We start from the raw sequence: 12,785 nt of genomic DNA, 5'->3' as shown, positions 1-12,785 counted from the left end.
ATATTTTTTAATGAACCTTGTGGGCTTTCCTCCCTGTGTCTCCATGCAGTCCACATCCCAGGACCAGCGGGAGAGGAGGGTGACGGTGGATGAGGTCCCATCAGGGGTCTACCTGTACCCCGAGGAAGAGTCATTGGTTGACAGCATTTTTGGGCCCGTACCAAGCAGTCCCAACACTGCTCTGTTCGAAGAGGCCCAGAAAGAGATCCTCAAACTCATGAGAATTGAGGTTAGTGTGGAAGATGAAGGATGACATGCCAAACAACTTGAACATCAAACCTCACAGAACATTAGAAAACTTCTTTCTCGGACCTCAAACTAAAAACATTATTTTAACCAATCTCTATGGTAGAGTATGTTAATATTATATCACTAATAATGCAGTGGATAACTAAAACATCTGCAGTGTTTGCAGGGGGTCGCCCGACTCTTCCATTGAGAAATCTGGTCTTGCGTAGACTATCTACTGGTTGACATGTTGTACTGCCCGAAGCTCATAAGCGCAATATCTCCATTGGCCAAGCTGAGATTGCCTCTTGTATGAGTGGTAGATGTTTGGTTGTCTCACGAGGGAGACGTGGGTTCAAATCCCACGTAGGACACAACAGTTATGGATTAAAGCTTTAAGGCCAGTTGATTTCAAATAACTTAGTCTTTACATATCCTTGCTGTGTGGGGGAAACCGTGTGTGTTCGAAACTGTTTCTTTTTTATTATAATTTTGAAAACATTTTAAAATAGTGAAAATAGGGGTGTCGATGGCCTAGCGGTTAAGGCGCATACCACATATGGGCTCTAGTGCAGCCTGACAGCGAGTCGTAGTTTCGATTCCCGAGCCCTCTGATCTTTGCTGAGTGTCACTCCCCGTCTCTCTCTCCCTGTTTCCTGTCATTCTAAACTGTACTATCCAATAAAGGCAGAAAAGACCCAAAAATATCTTGAGAGAGAATTCATTCAGTGATATTGATTGAATACTTTTTTTGTCAAAAATGTAAACAGCATGTGGTACAGTCAGACATTAAGGCTAAAAAGTCCTGGGGACTTGTTTCCATTGTGGTCCTACAGTATGTATTCAATTCATCAACATAGCATAAAATCTGAGAGAATTAATTCAATGATACAAAAAACAAATCCCTAGCTCTCTGCTTACAGCTCACCACACAAACCATACTTCACAGTAAGGCTGGGCCATCTGGACAAAATCAGATATCACAATATTTTTGAGCAAATTCCTCTTATCGATATTGTGATAATATACATTTTCTTTAAAAAACGTTCCAAAATAGTGAAAATGGCAGATCTATAAGCATTGTGAGCTTCTAGATAGGCTCTTATCAATAGTTTGACACTTTTTGAAAGTATAAAATTTGCCTTAAATGGTATCACGATATTGATAGAGCCCTGCTATGCCTCACAGCTTCAATGTGTTTTTCTGGCATGTATTGTGTACTGACACATTGGCTGAAAAAATCTGAAAGGGTTCCAATGAGGTCACTGTTTATTTTTGAATGGGGAAAATTTCATTTATAATCCCTTGAACTGTTTTATGGCGTGAGGAAAACCAATCGGCACAGTATCGGACCAACTATTACATTTATTTGCCTAATGAAAACAACAGTCATGCATTGTAATGATTAGTAAAATGGCTCAAAAGTCACATGAACTATTGTCTTATGTGGCGCTTGTTATTCTTTTATCCTTATTTATATAGTTCCTGTTTCTTATGTGTGCAAACACATTGGATAAGAGCGTTTGCAGTTTCAAAATAAGATTTCAGAAAGTCTGCCAATTATAATACTCTTTGAGGATTTTCAAGAAAAATATAAGTATAAGATATAAATAAATCCCCAGGGACTTGTCCGAAAGCATGTCACCTCAAAACGAAACAGGGAAAACAACATATACATTAAAAACCAAACAACAAATGACAAAACTTGACAATGGAGCATTTGGATTGGAAAAAATAAAATGCAAGGATGAAAAACATTATGTTCATGTTGCTTAACTGGTGCTTTTACATCACTTTAGATTACAACAACTGCCTGTCGTTAAATGTTGGCTGAATTTTGCAAGGTCCTGTGTTTTGTCATCATGCACCATTGCCTCTCTGAAATTGTCTGACTTTCCATCTGACTTTCCTGTCCTTGTTGTGACTTTTCTCTAGGATCCTGCCTTGCTCAATGGGAGAGTGACTCTGCACCATGCCAAAGCTGGAACTGTGTTGGCCAGACAGGGAGACCAGGTACTTTGATCAAGACCAAGTCCCTACTCAAATATGAATTGAGTTTTTAACATGGTGGTGCCGAACTGGGCATTCAGGAGACTGGAGAGAAACTGTATATCCATCTCGACTATCCCTGTCAATGTATCCTTGGGTATAGGATATAGGGCTGCACTGCAACTATCCATTACATTCTTAGCGATTATTCTATTGATTACTTTTCAGATTAATCGAATAATTGAGAAGCATGTTTTTTTAATGTACATACCATAAATATTTTTCATACATCAATGAAACAACGCTGAAGAAAAGAAAATAATATGGATCAACTTTATTTGATTAACCCATATTCCTCTATATCCGATCAGTTGATTAAATTGTGATTATTGCACATGACAAATATATAACGCAATATTGACTCTCTAATTATCCTCTATACTTGTTTTTCTAACCTCTGTTTTGTCTTCCTTGTCTCCCCACCCTTCCTTCCCCCAAGGACGTGAGTCTGCACTTTGTCCTGTCTGGCTGTCTGCATGTCTACCAGCGGATGATTGGCAAACAGGACGCGGTCTGTCTGTTTGTCACCCAGCCGGGGGAGATGGTGGGTCAGCTGGCGGTGCTCACCGGAGAGCCCCTCATTTTCACCATCAAGGCCAACCGCGACTGCTCCTACCTCAAGATCTCCAAGTCTGACTTCTACGAGTGAGTCGCCCGTTTCCAGAGTGATCTAAGCCACTGCTTCTCAAACATTTTCATGTCATGGACCCACTAATTTGAACCAGGGAGTGGGACCCGCATAAGGGATTTTTTTTCCAAAATGTTTCCAAAATGGCAGATGTACAAGCTCACAACGTGTCACATTGTGTGCTTGTAGATCTGCTATTTTTGAATAGCCAAAAAATGTAATAGGTTTAAGTGTTAAAGTGTGTAAAATATTCCCCCCTGGAACCCCCTGAAGGACCCTTCAAGGACCCCTGGGGTTCCCCGGACCACTGATCTAAGCATCCGGAACTAAATCCAAGTTGAAGGATCAGAGCGAGCCGTACACATCATTTAAACACCAGAAGTCATTAGTTATCCCACTATCCCATTAGAAATAACATCTGATGGTGACGGATGGTTGGCGTAACCTAAGGCTGGTATTCCCGACAGCCTTTGATGCATGTCACTCCCCATCTCTCCCCATTTTCCTGTCAGCCTACTGTCCTACTGTCCTATCAATATAGGCAAAAAGCCAAGAAAAAGAAATAATATCTGATTATGATTGGATTTTTAACTCAACTACTCATTTGTCCTGAATTTTGTCTCTTGTATGATTCCCTGTACTTCGTGTGTGTGTGTGTTGCATCTCCTGTCCTACTGTACCGTTGGACCATAACAGAGTCTCATACAAAAGCATCACATCACAACAATGTTATTCATCAACAGTCTTTTGTTGGCAGTATAGCCAAATGTAAGCCAGAAATGTGCTGTGAACAAAACAAAAACAATTCAACAATTTAAGTCTTTTTTTCAACCTTTTTTTCACATTCATGCCCTGCATTACACAGGCCATATATAATACATATGAGGAAGAAAGCCGTGGGCCATATAAAATCTGCCCCTCGTGCCGGGATCGGGCCCCGGGGTCAGACTTTGGACGTCTGACATAATAACGGCCAAACGTGACTCACAAACATGCCATTTATTATTGTACCTCTGCTGCCCCCTGCAGGATCATGAGGGAGCAGCCCAACGTGGTGCTGAGTGCCGCTCACACCGTGGCCGTCCGCATGTCTCCGTTCGTCAGGCAGATGGACTTCGCCATCGACTGGATGGCCGTGGAGGCCGGCAGAGCCCTCTACAGGTGCAGTAGGCTTACATCAGTGCTTCTTAACCAGTGGTCCGGGGACCGCCGGTGTTCCTTGAGGGGTGTTCCAGGTGGTCCCCAGCCAAATGATGGAGAGTTGGTAACCAAATGGAACCTTATAGATCTTTTTAACTCATGAGAGCGTGAAATGAAACCAAATGGACCCGTTTCATTTTACGCTCTCAAGAGTTAAATGATTGTTAAACATCTGCATTACCTTAATTTACGAAGAAGTCTACACAATTAGAGAATGTAGAAGAATTGTTATTTTTGATCGTTTGCCTGTTATCTCTCCTATGGTACCAACGTCAATACTGTTGATTGTGGACAAAATCTTATCAAATGACGAAATATTCTAAGTTACAAATTGTAACTTAGAATATGTATATAGTATACAAATTGTTTTTCACAATGTGTCAAGAAAAAGAAAAAAATAGCTGATGTACAGTATTTAGGGTTAAAGTGGTTAAACTGAGTTTGATGCCATATTAACTAATTTAGCTGGGGACCCCCTGGAATCCCCTCAAGGACTCCTAGGGGTCCCCGGACCCCACTTTGAGAACCACTGCTCTACATGCTGTTGAAACATGGAAACATACTGTAGTTAGTTCACTTTTTTTGTTTGTTGTCATTTTACTATTGTATTTATTACTCATTTATTGCATATGTAGATGAACAGCAGATGTACTGTGAGCTTGTAGATCGCCTATATTTAAGAGATGCGGAAAGAAGGAGCGGACCTAATACAGAGCCCTGGGGGGACCCCAGTCTACTGTATTGGGTTTAAGGTCTTAAATATCAACTCCTGATTACAGGAAAGCATACATAATGTATGTCATCCATAAGAGTTCCAACAACCTATATAACCACTTGCTCCTTCCTCCACCACATTTAGGCAGGACGACCAGTCAGACTGCACCTACATTGTTCTGAATGGCCGTCTGCGTTCGGTTATCCGCAAAGCCAACGGCAAGAAGGAGCTGGTGGGGGAGTACGGTAGAGGAGACCTCATTGGCGTGGTGAGTCACTGCTCTGCCTTTTTTTTATGTGTTTGAGAAGGTGTGGTGTGGTCCAATGAAACGTACTGCTGTCAAGGTTTACGATACAAAGGTGCGTTCATGAGGCCTCCTAGTGGCTCAGCAGGTGACTATCTGCTGTATATGAATCATATTGAGGAATCACATCCAGCCCATGTGTAGTCAGTCATATATCTTGATGAATTGAATACACAGGACCACAATGGGAACAAGTTTTTGTGTTATCCTTTTAGCGTCATTTGTATAATCGTACCACTGTACTATTTGCAAACTGTTAATAATGTATTCAATCAATCAATCAATATTGAAGAGTCACATCCAGCCCACTGTGTAGTCATATTCAGGAGTCACATCCAGCCCAGTATGTAGCAATACAGTATTGAGGAGTCTCATCCAACCCAGATTAGTCATCATATTGAGGATGCTACATGTTAAGGAGGATGCTACATGTTAACCACCCTTCTCAGTTCTGGTCAGACTGAATAAACTTCATCAACACGAATTCAACATGAATTCAATACAGAGAATAATATGGCTTAACTAACAAGGCAGAAATGCTACATGTTCTGAAACATGCCAGGGGGCATGGTGCAACAACTTTGGCTATGTGAAAACGGGGTTAGATCTTTTTAAAAAAATACTTTTGAATGACAGACCGTACGCTTGAATCAGAATGTGAAACCTCGACACATCCAGGCTTATCTGTCTGTAGAACAAGCCTGGTCAGTTTTATTGCCTAATAATCTTATTAACCTCGCAAACACATTTGGGCAATGTTCAGTTTAATATTAAATAATGCTCGCCTTGCAGTGAGGCTGGAGCCAGCCCGGATGTACTCTTTAGTTGGTTATTGGTAGCTAATCTCTCAAGAACAGATTCTGCTCTCCGCTTGAATCTGTCGGGGGGTTCGTCATATCGCGTACGCACTGGCCTACAAGTGGGCGTGCCTTCAGATCAGGAAGCAGGCCGCGCTTTACCCAATCAAATGTAGTGGGCGGGATTTACGTGTGTGCCGATCCTTCCCCACTAGAAACCTACCGAAACTCATTTAACAATAGCGTCCTCGGAGCAGACAAAACCGCGGAAAGATATTCACATTTTAACTTGTTCTTTCATCATAGAAACAAGTGGGCTTATAACCAAAACGATCCATGTTCTCTGGGAGAAGTGGTGTTAGTGTTCCGTGTAGAAATATTGTTAGTGGGAATGAAAACATAGTCGCACCACCGGAAGTGAAAGGCTGAAGGCAAACCAAAACCCCGGTTTCCCTGCGCACGGGTGCTCCATTTAGCCCCCCCAGAGCTACAGTAAGTGAAGGAGTAAAAAACAGCAGAGGGTGCGTTTTTTCCTTTTTTATTTGGCGATGGGTTCCCAGATTGATTGGTAGCAGACAAGCCATACTGTATTTTTTTTCTTTGAGCCTAACGGTGCGTTTTAACAGCGGGCGATCAGGATAGTATTTTCCGGAACTGCGTTATATGTCTATGAGAGCCGGCAACTACTGGCGATAGGGCGAAGTGAGCGGGGGGGCGATGAAAGATGTATTTTCTTTATCTTTTGGACGATGTCGCCCGGCGATCGCCCGAGAGTCGCCCGCTGTTAAAACGTACTGTTAGGCCTGAGCTCTTCTAGCTTAAATTGGTTTATGTCGTATCTTTCAGACAGGGATCAAATCACAGACTTTCAAGGCCATCTGTCTGGCTGTGACCTGCGGCGTCCCGCAAGGGAGTGTTTTGGGCCCCCTGTTGTTTCTAATTTTCATAAATGACCTCCAAGCTGCCTGTTCTGTTCATTTGTTCTTGTACGCGGATGATTCAGCCATCCTGGCCTCAGATGAGGATGTGGATAAGTTGAATGGCACCCTTGTCAAGGAATTCAATAGTATTAAGACATGGCTTTCAGACAATAAATTATCCCTTCATATGGCCAAAACTGAATATATTTTATTTGGCTCTCTTTATTTGGCCCCTGTGTACCTATGTAATCTTTTTCAGAAGCGTAGCGAAGCCCATTCCCACCTAACCAGAGCCAGCATAGCAGACCTGACCATGCCCACGTTCACCACTGAAATGGGAAAACGCTCATTTAGATTTGGAGGAGCAGTTAACTGGAACTCGCTACCCCTGACTATAAAGAGCACCAGCAGCCATCTCCTTTTTAAGATAAGGGTCAAAGCATGGCTATTAGAAAACGTTGCCGAATGTTAGCAATGCGATGATATGTATTTATGCTGTAGGTAGTGTAGCTATTGATTGTTTTATTTATTATTGTACTGTCTACCTGTATGTATTTTGTTGCAGTGTTGTTTGTCTCAGACCAAGGACCACAATGAAAATAAGTCGCAAGACTTTTCTGTGTCTGTATCCTTGACGTTTCTACGATGAACATGATGTAACATGTGTTTTTCTCCTGTATAACGTCTAATAAAATCAAATCAAAGTATTAGTTTGGGACAGGAAGAGTTTTTACAGCACTCTGTCCTGTTTACAGTCGTGTGTGTGTGTGTGTGTGTGTGTGTGTGTGTGTGTGTGTGTGTGTGTGTGTGTGTGTGTGTGTGTGTGTGTGTGTGAGCGTGTGTGTGTGAGCGTGTGCGTGTGTCCTAAATAAATTAAAGCCTTATTCAATCAAATGCTGCTATAGCTGTAAGCTAGTTTTTGTCATAATGCCTGGCTGAGCGCTGCCTCGTTTTCCTGAAAGTGGCCTTTGTCTGAGGAGAACTGATTCATGTTGATGCATAATGAATAACTATTGATTATGTCTTGGGCTATTTCTGGGGGTGTAATAGTCCTCCTAATAAGAAAAGAATAGCACTCAAAGCATTTTAATATTGATCATTGCAACAAACAAGCGCTTTGATGCATTTAGGTCAGCCATATTGAGTTTCTGGTGTATCTATTGGTGTCTTTAGGTGGAAGCCTTGGCCAGACAACCAAGAGCCACGACTGTCCACGCAGTCAGAGACACAGAGCTGGTCAAACTGCCCGAGGGAACGCTCAACAACATCAAGAGACGATACCCCCAGGTCAGTACTTTCACCTTGTTTAGGAAAGACCTAACCAGACATATTATGTGGTAGACCACTGTTTCCCAAACAGTGGGTCCCATGTTTGGGTTGGGGACCAATTTTTACGACAAGCGACGCGTTGTGAGCTATTTTCACTAGTTTGGGTCCCGGGCAAACATCTAATTTCTCTTTTGGGTCTCGAGCTAAAACGTTTGGGAACCACCGTGGGAGACCATTGGTTCTAGATTATTTTTGTGCTCAGTGTTGAGGCGCTAGAGTTTGAATGATGCTGATCTCGTTCTTCTTCAGGTGGTGACGAGGTTGATCCACTTGCTGGGCCAGAAGATCCTGGGGAACCTGCAACAGGGCCGTGTGTCATGTGAGATGGTTTTGTCATGATTGTAGCTCAAACCTTCCACCCTCCTTCACTCACTAGTACTATATAATCATGACCTTTTGCCGGTAAACTAGTGCACTATGCCAATAACTACCCAGTGCAGTGTTTTCACTGAATTCCATGCGGGTGCTAATGTTCCTGATGTGATGCAGGTGTGTCAGCAATATTCTGCTGACAACATACAAGTTTGATTAGTGACAGCTGTATGCAATCAGCAAAAAAATATTACGCCTGCCCCTTCCCCTTCTATTTGGAGAGCTATGGATAGGACTGCAACTCTATAGGACACAGTACACAAAGCTCACCAGTACGCAATAAATGCTAGAGTTCTTGTAGTGGGTTGTCCTTTTTCATTAGCCCCAGCTCAGTTGTACTGACTCTGCTCTCTGAACCCATCAATTGCACTGCCGATAAATGTTAACGTAACCGCCACCATCTTATCCCACCTGCCGCTAAAATGTAGTTCTAATATCTAAATAGTGGTATTTAAACTTAATTAAATAGTGGTATTTGAACTTAATTAATTTGTGGTATTTTAACTTATTAGGGAGATCACGCTAAGACCCACATACACACCTCTTTCTCTGTTGACGCATGTACATTCACACACACCCCATCTCCTGTCGTCCAGCTTCCACCCTGGGTCTGTCCACTGTGACAACCAGCCCCGATGTCACCAACCCTGCCAGTAACCTGTCCACCGTGGCTGTCCTGCCTGTCTGTGATGACGTGCCTATCAACGCTTTCAATCTGGAGCTCAGCCATGCCCTCAGTGCCATTGGTAAGTCTGTTTGACTAGCAATCACACCCAGCAGCAGCAGGACAATGTGTTTGCTTGCTTACTGTATGTCTAGAAGCCCTCCCAGCATGGTTGCCAGATCTGCTTATTATATTTTCCCCGCAAGATTTTATTTGAAAATAGCCGATCTACAAGCTCACAACGCGTCGCATCGCTAGCGTTGTGAGCTTGTAGATCTGCTATATTCAAATAGCTGATGTATATGTTAAAGTGCTCATGTGGCCCATAGTCGCTTCTTTTGGGCTGGTTTTCCTAGACCTGGTTGCTTGTTTCTCTCACAGAATCTGGCAACACTGCCTCCCAGTATTAAAACGGTAAATGGTGCATTTATTTACAGCACCTTTTATCCAAAGAACTTTACAAGGTGCATTACATTCACACACACATTCACACACACACATTCACACACACAACACCACACACCAACGGCGGAGGAAACCATGCAAGGCACTGTCAACGAATATTCCATATTCGAATATTCCTTTGAATATAAAAAATAAAAGAATGTTCAACTATAAAAATTAAGGTTAGAATTAAAATGAAATAAAAAAATGATGTAACCTTAAACGGCAGTTGGTCTCACGAGATCACAGAGCCGTCAGTCTGAGAGGCAGGAGGGTTCCAAGTCTCCCCTAAAGGCTTTACTTCATCGTATGGCGGTGTCGCCATACGATCTACCAAGTCCACAATGCATCGCTGATGCACCGCGTTGTGGCACGCGCCACCGTCATACGACGGAGGAAAAATCAGCTGCCTCGCTATAAACACAGTCACAGACTAGAAAGCACACACGTTTTAATCATCACACAACGTCACTTTAATTGATTTAAAAGGATAACGGTTCAAGCTGAAACGGGTGATTCATTAAGGTAGTGATGAGAATTGTTATTTTGATCATCGTTTGCCTGTTATCTCTCCTATGGTACCAACATCAACACAGCATGGAATTGTGGACAAAATTCTTATCCAACGATAACAAAATATTCTAAGTCTTGGGTCTGAGAGGCTAAATCTCATCAAACGGTGCGCCGTGGCTCAAATGCCGAATAAATAATGGAACTTGATATGAAAAGGGTTGAAAACCATTGCTCTAGTTGATGATGAGCAACTGCCGCCCCCTGTTTGTAGTAAAATAATTGGTACTGTTGTCTACTGCATTACAAAGTCCTAGAAAGGTCACGCATACTTCTAAGTTCCGATGTAATATAATGTTTTTATTTGTTTTGCCCGGTGATTGATGTTTCTTTGTCTGTTCAAACTTCAGGGCCAACGTTGCTGCTAACGAGTGAAATAATCAGAGAGCGACTGGGTGCGTCAGCGTTGGACAGGTCAGTCAGACGACATAAGCCAACACACACTCAGCCCTGTCAAACCACGGCCAACAGGCTTCCTTAAACCCCTTCATATGATGCAACCTTTCTCCAGTAGTTACCCTCATCCAGTGGTGGAAAAAGTACTCAAATTTTTTACTTAAGTAAAAGTATCAATACTGCAATGTAGAAGTACTCTTTTACAAGTAAAAGTCCGGAATTCAAAATTGACTTGAGTAAAAGTACAAAGTATTGGTATCAAAATGTGCTTCAAGTACCAAAAGTAAAAGTACTAAAATGTTTGAAAATAGCAGATCTACAAGCTCACAACGCGACAGTTGTGAGGTTGTATATCGGCTATTTTCAAATAGCCTAGGTATAAAATAGGGCTAAAGTGGTTAATGTATGTTTTATAATGTAATCATTTATATCTGAAAAGTAACTACGTAGTAACTAAAGTTTTCAAATAATTGTACTGGAGTAAAAGTACAATATTTGCCTCTGAGATGTAGTGGGGTAGAAGTAAAAGTATAGACAATTGGAAATAGTCCAGGAAAGTAAAAGTACCTCAAAATTGTACTTAAGTACAGTACTTGAGTAAATGTACTTAGTTACTTTACACCACTGCCCTCATCACTGTCTGTGTTTCTATGTATTTCATCACCGATCCCATCTTTTGAATTATTCACTCTCCCTCGTCCGTCTCTCCATCATCCGGTAGTATCCATGAATACCGGCTGTCTGGCTGGCTGGCCCAGCAGGAGGACATCAACAGGATCGTCCTCTACCAGACAGACAACACCATGACGCCCTGGACCCAGCGCTGCATCAGACAGGCGGATTGTATCCTGATTGTGGGCCTGGGGGACCAGGAGCCTGCCCTGGGACAGGTGAGGGGCCATTTCTAGAGAGGTGGTGACGGGGTTAACCTGACTCCGCCAGATGGAAGGCGCTTGCGTCACATTTGTTTCACAGGCTACTTCCATCCAGTGGTGGAAAGTAACTAAGTACATTTACTTAAGTACAGTACTTAACACATTGTGTGCCAGAGGTTAAAATAATTGAATAACACATCCCCAGAGCTATAAAAAAAAGGTGTAATATAAGTATCACTTTTCCCAAAGAAAACTATGATTGTGAAATAATCATTTCAATAATTTTATAGGCCAACCAAACTCATGTGTGCTTGTTCTGTTTTCATTTCTTTCCCTAAATAAATGAGTGGAGGGAGGCTCCATAGCATTACTTACATGATATTATTGCTGCCTTATAGACACAAATCTGGGAAATAATGAACCTCATGTAACATAGGTGTTGTAAGTGGTTGAATGTGGTCTATTGCACCGTTAACCACTAACCTTTTTTGCGTCATTATAGGCGAAAAATCTTCAATCTTGGAAATAGCTCACCACGTATTGCAATGCAACACATTGTGAGCTTGTCGATCAGCTATTTGCACCACGCGACATCGTCTTTCGACAAATTACAAAGTGCAGCTTAAGTGGTTAAAAAGACTTAATACTGACCATCTTCAAAAATGAAAACAAACACAAAATGAGTCAAAAACTATTTCAGCATTTTGAAACACAACTTGACTCGTTCTCTCACCTCCTTTTCTCTCTCTCTGTGTGTTCTTCCACCTGTTCTCCTTGCTGCGCCTCCTCTTCCATTCTGTCTAGCTGGAACAGATGCTGGAGAACACGGCGGTCCGGGCTCTGAAGCAGCTGGTGCTGCTGCACAGAGAGGACGGCCCCGGGCCCTCCAGGACGGTGGAGTGGCTCAACATGCGCAGCTGGTGCTCCGGACACCTGCACCTCAGGTGTCCCCGCAGGGTCTTCTCCAGACGCGGCCCCAGCAAGCTGGTAGGAACCCAGGGCTCAAACACCCACCAACTAGTGATGGGGTCGGTCATCATGATCGATTCGTTCATAAGAACTAGTTCTTATGAACGAAACATGTTCACTTCCTGAAACTGTTACGTTCACGATTTCGTTCCTGCCCCCTCCTCCCCCCTCCCCGCACACAGGACGAGCGGTCTGTTACTCCCGAGGCAGACAGACAGACAGACAGCTGTGCGGTACAGTTTACATGCATGTGTATTGCTAATTTGAATTGAAATAATAGCCTACCGTTGTTCCTGGACAAAAGACGGGTAGTGTTGGCACCACA

The 12,785-nt window shown here is 42.7% G+C and overlaps 1 protein-coding gene across 12 annotated transcripts in view; it reads left to right on the top strand.

Annotated features, from left to right (window-relative positions):
- Nucleotides 1-12,785, top strand: part of pnpla6 (patatin-like phospholipase domain containing 6) — a 51,250-nt gene that overhangs the window by 20,676 nt on the left and 17,789 nt on the right. For 6 of the 12 annotated variants that reach the window (XM_084080290.1, XM_084080291.1, XM_084080298.1 and 3 more), the window contains exons 15-25: nucleotides 50-229; nucleotides 2,164-2,241; nucleotides 2,717-2,922; nucleotides 3,935-4,066; nucleotides 4,965-5,088; nucleotides 8,015-8,128; nucleotides 8,420-8,489; nucleotides 9,139-9,288; nucleotides 10,571-10,634; nucleotides 11,338-11,506; nucleotides 12,296-12,478. In XM_084080290.1, the coding sequence (XP_083936416.1) occupies nucleotides 50-229; nucleotides 2,164-2,241; nucleotides 2,717-2,922; nucleotides 3,935-4,066; nucleotides 4,965-5,088; nucleotides 8,015-8,128; nucleotides 8,420-8,489; nucleotides 9,139-9,288; nucleotides 10,571-10,634; nucleotides 11,338-11,506; nucleotides 12,296-12,478 (1,470 nt within the window). Of the gene's footprint in view, nucleotides 1-49; nucleotides 230-2,163; nucleotides 2,242-2,716; nucleotides 2,923-3,934; nucleotides 4,067-4,964; nucleotides 5,089-8,014; nucleotides 8,129-8,419; nucleotides 8,490-9,135; nucleotides 9,289-10,570; nucleotides 10,635-11,337; nucleotides 11,507-12,295; nucleotides 12,479-12,785 lie in introns of all 12 variants that reach the window. The other 6 variants (XM_084080299.1, XM_084080295.1, XM_084080292.1 and 3 more) reach the window with 1 other exon arrangement.

This window comes from Gymnoscopelus microlampas (assembly GCF_963454915.1).
Source record: "Gymnoscopelus microlampas genome assembly, chromosome: 2".
NCBI classification, from domain to species: domain Eukaryota; kingdom Metazoa; phylum Chordata; class Actinopteri; order Myctophiformes; family Myctophidae; genus Gymnoscopelus; species Gymnoscopelus microlampas.
The sequence above is the reverse complement of the archived record's forward strand: the minus strand, read 5'-3'. Positions and strand labels throughout refer to the sequence as shown.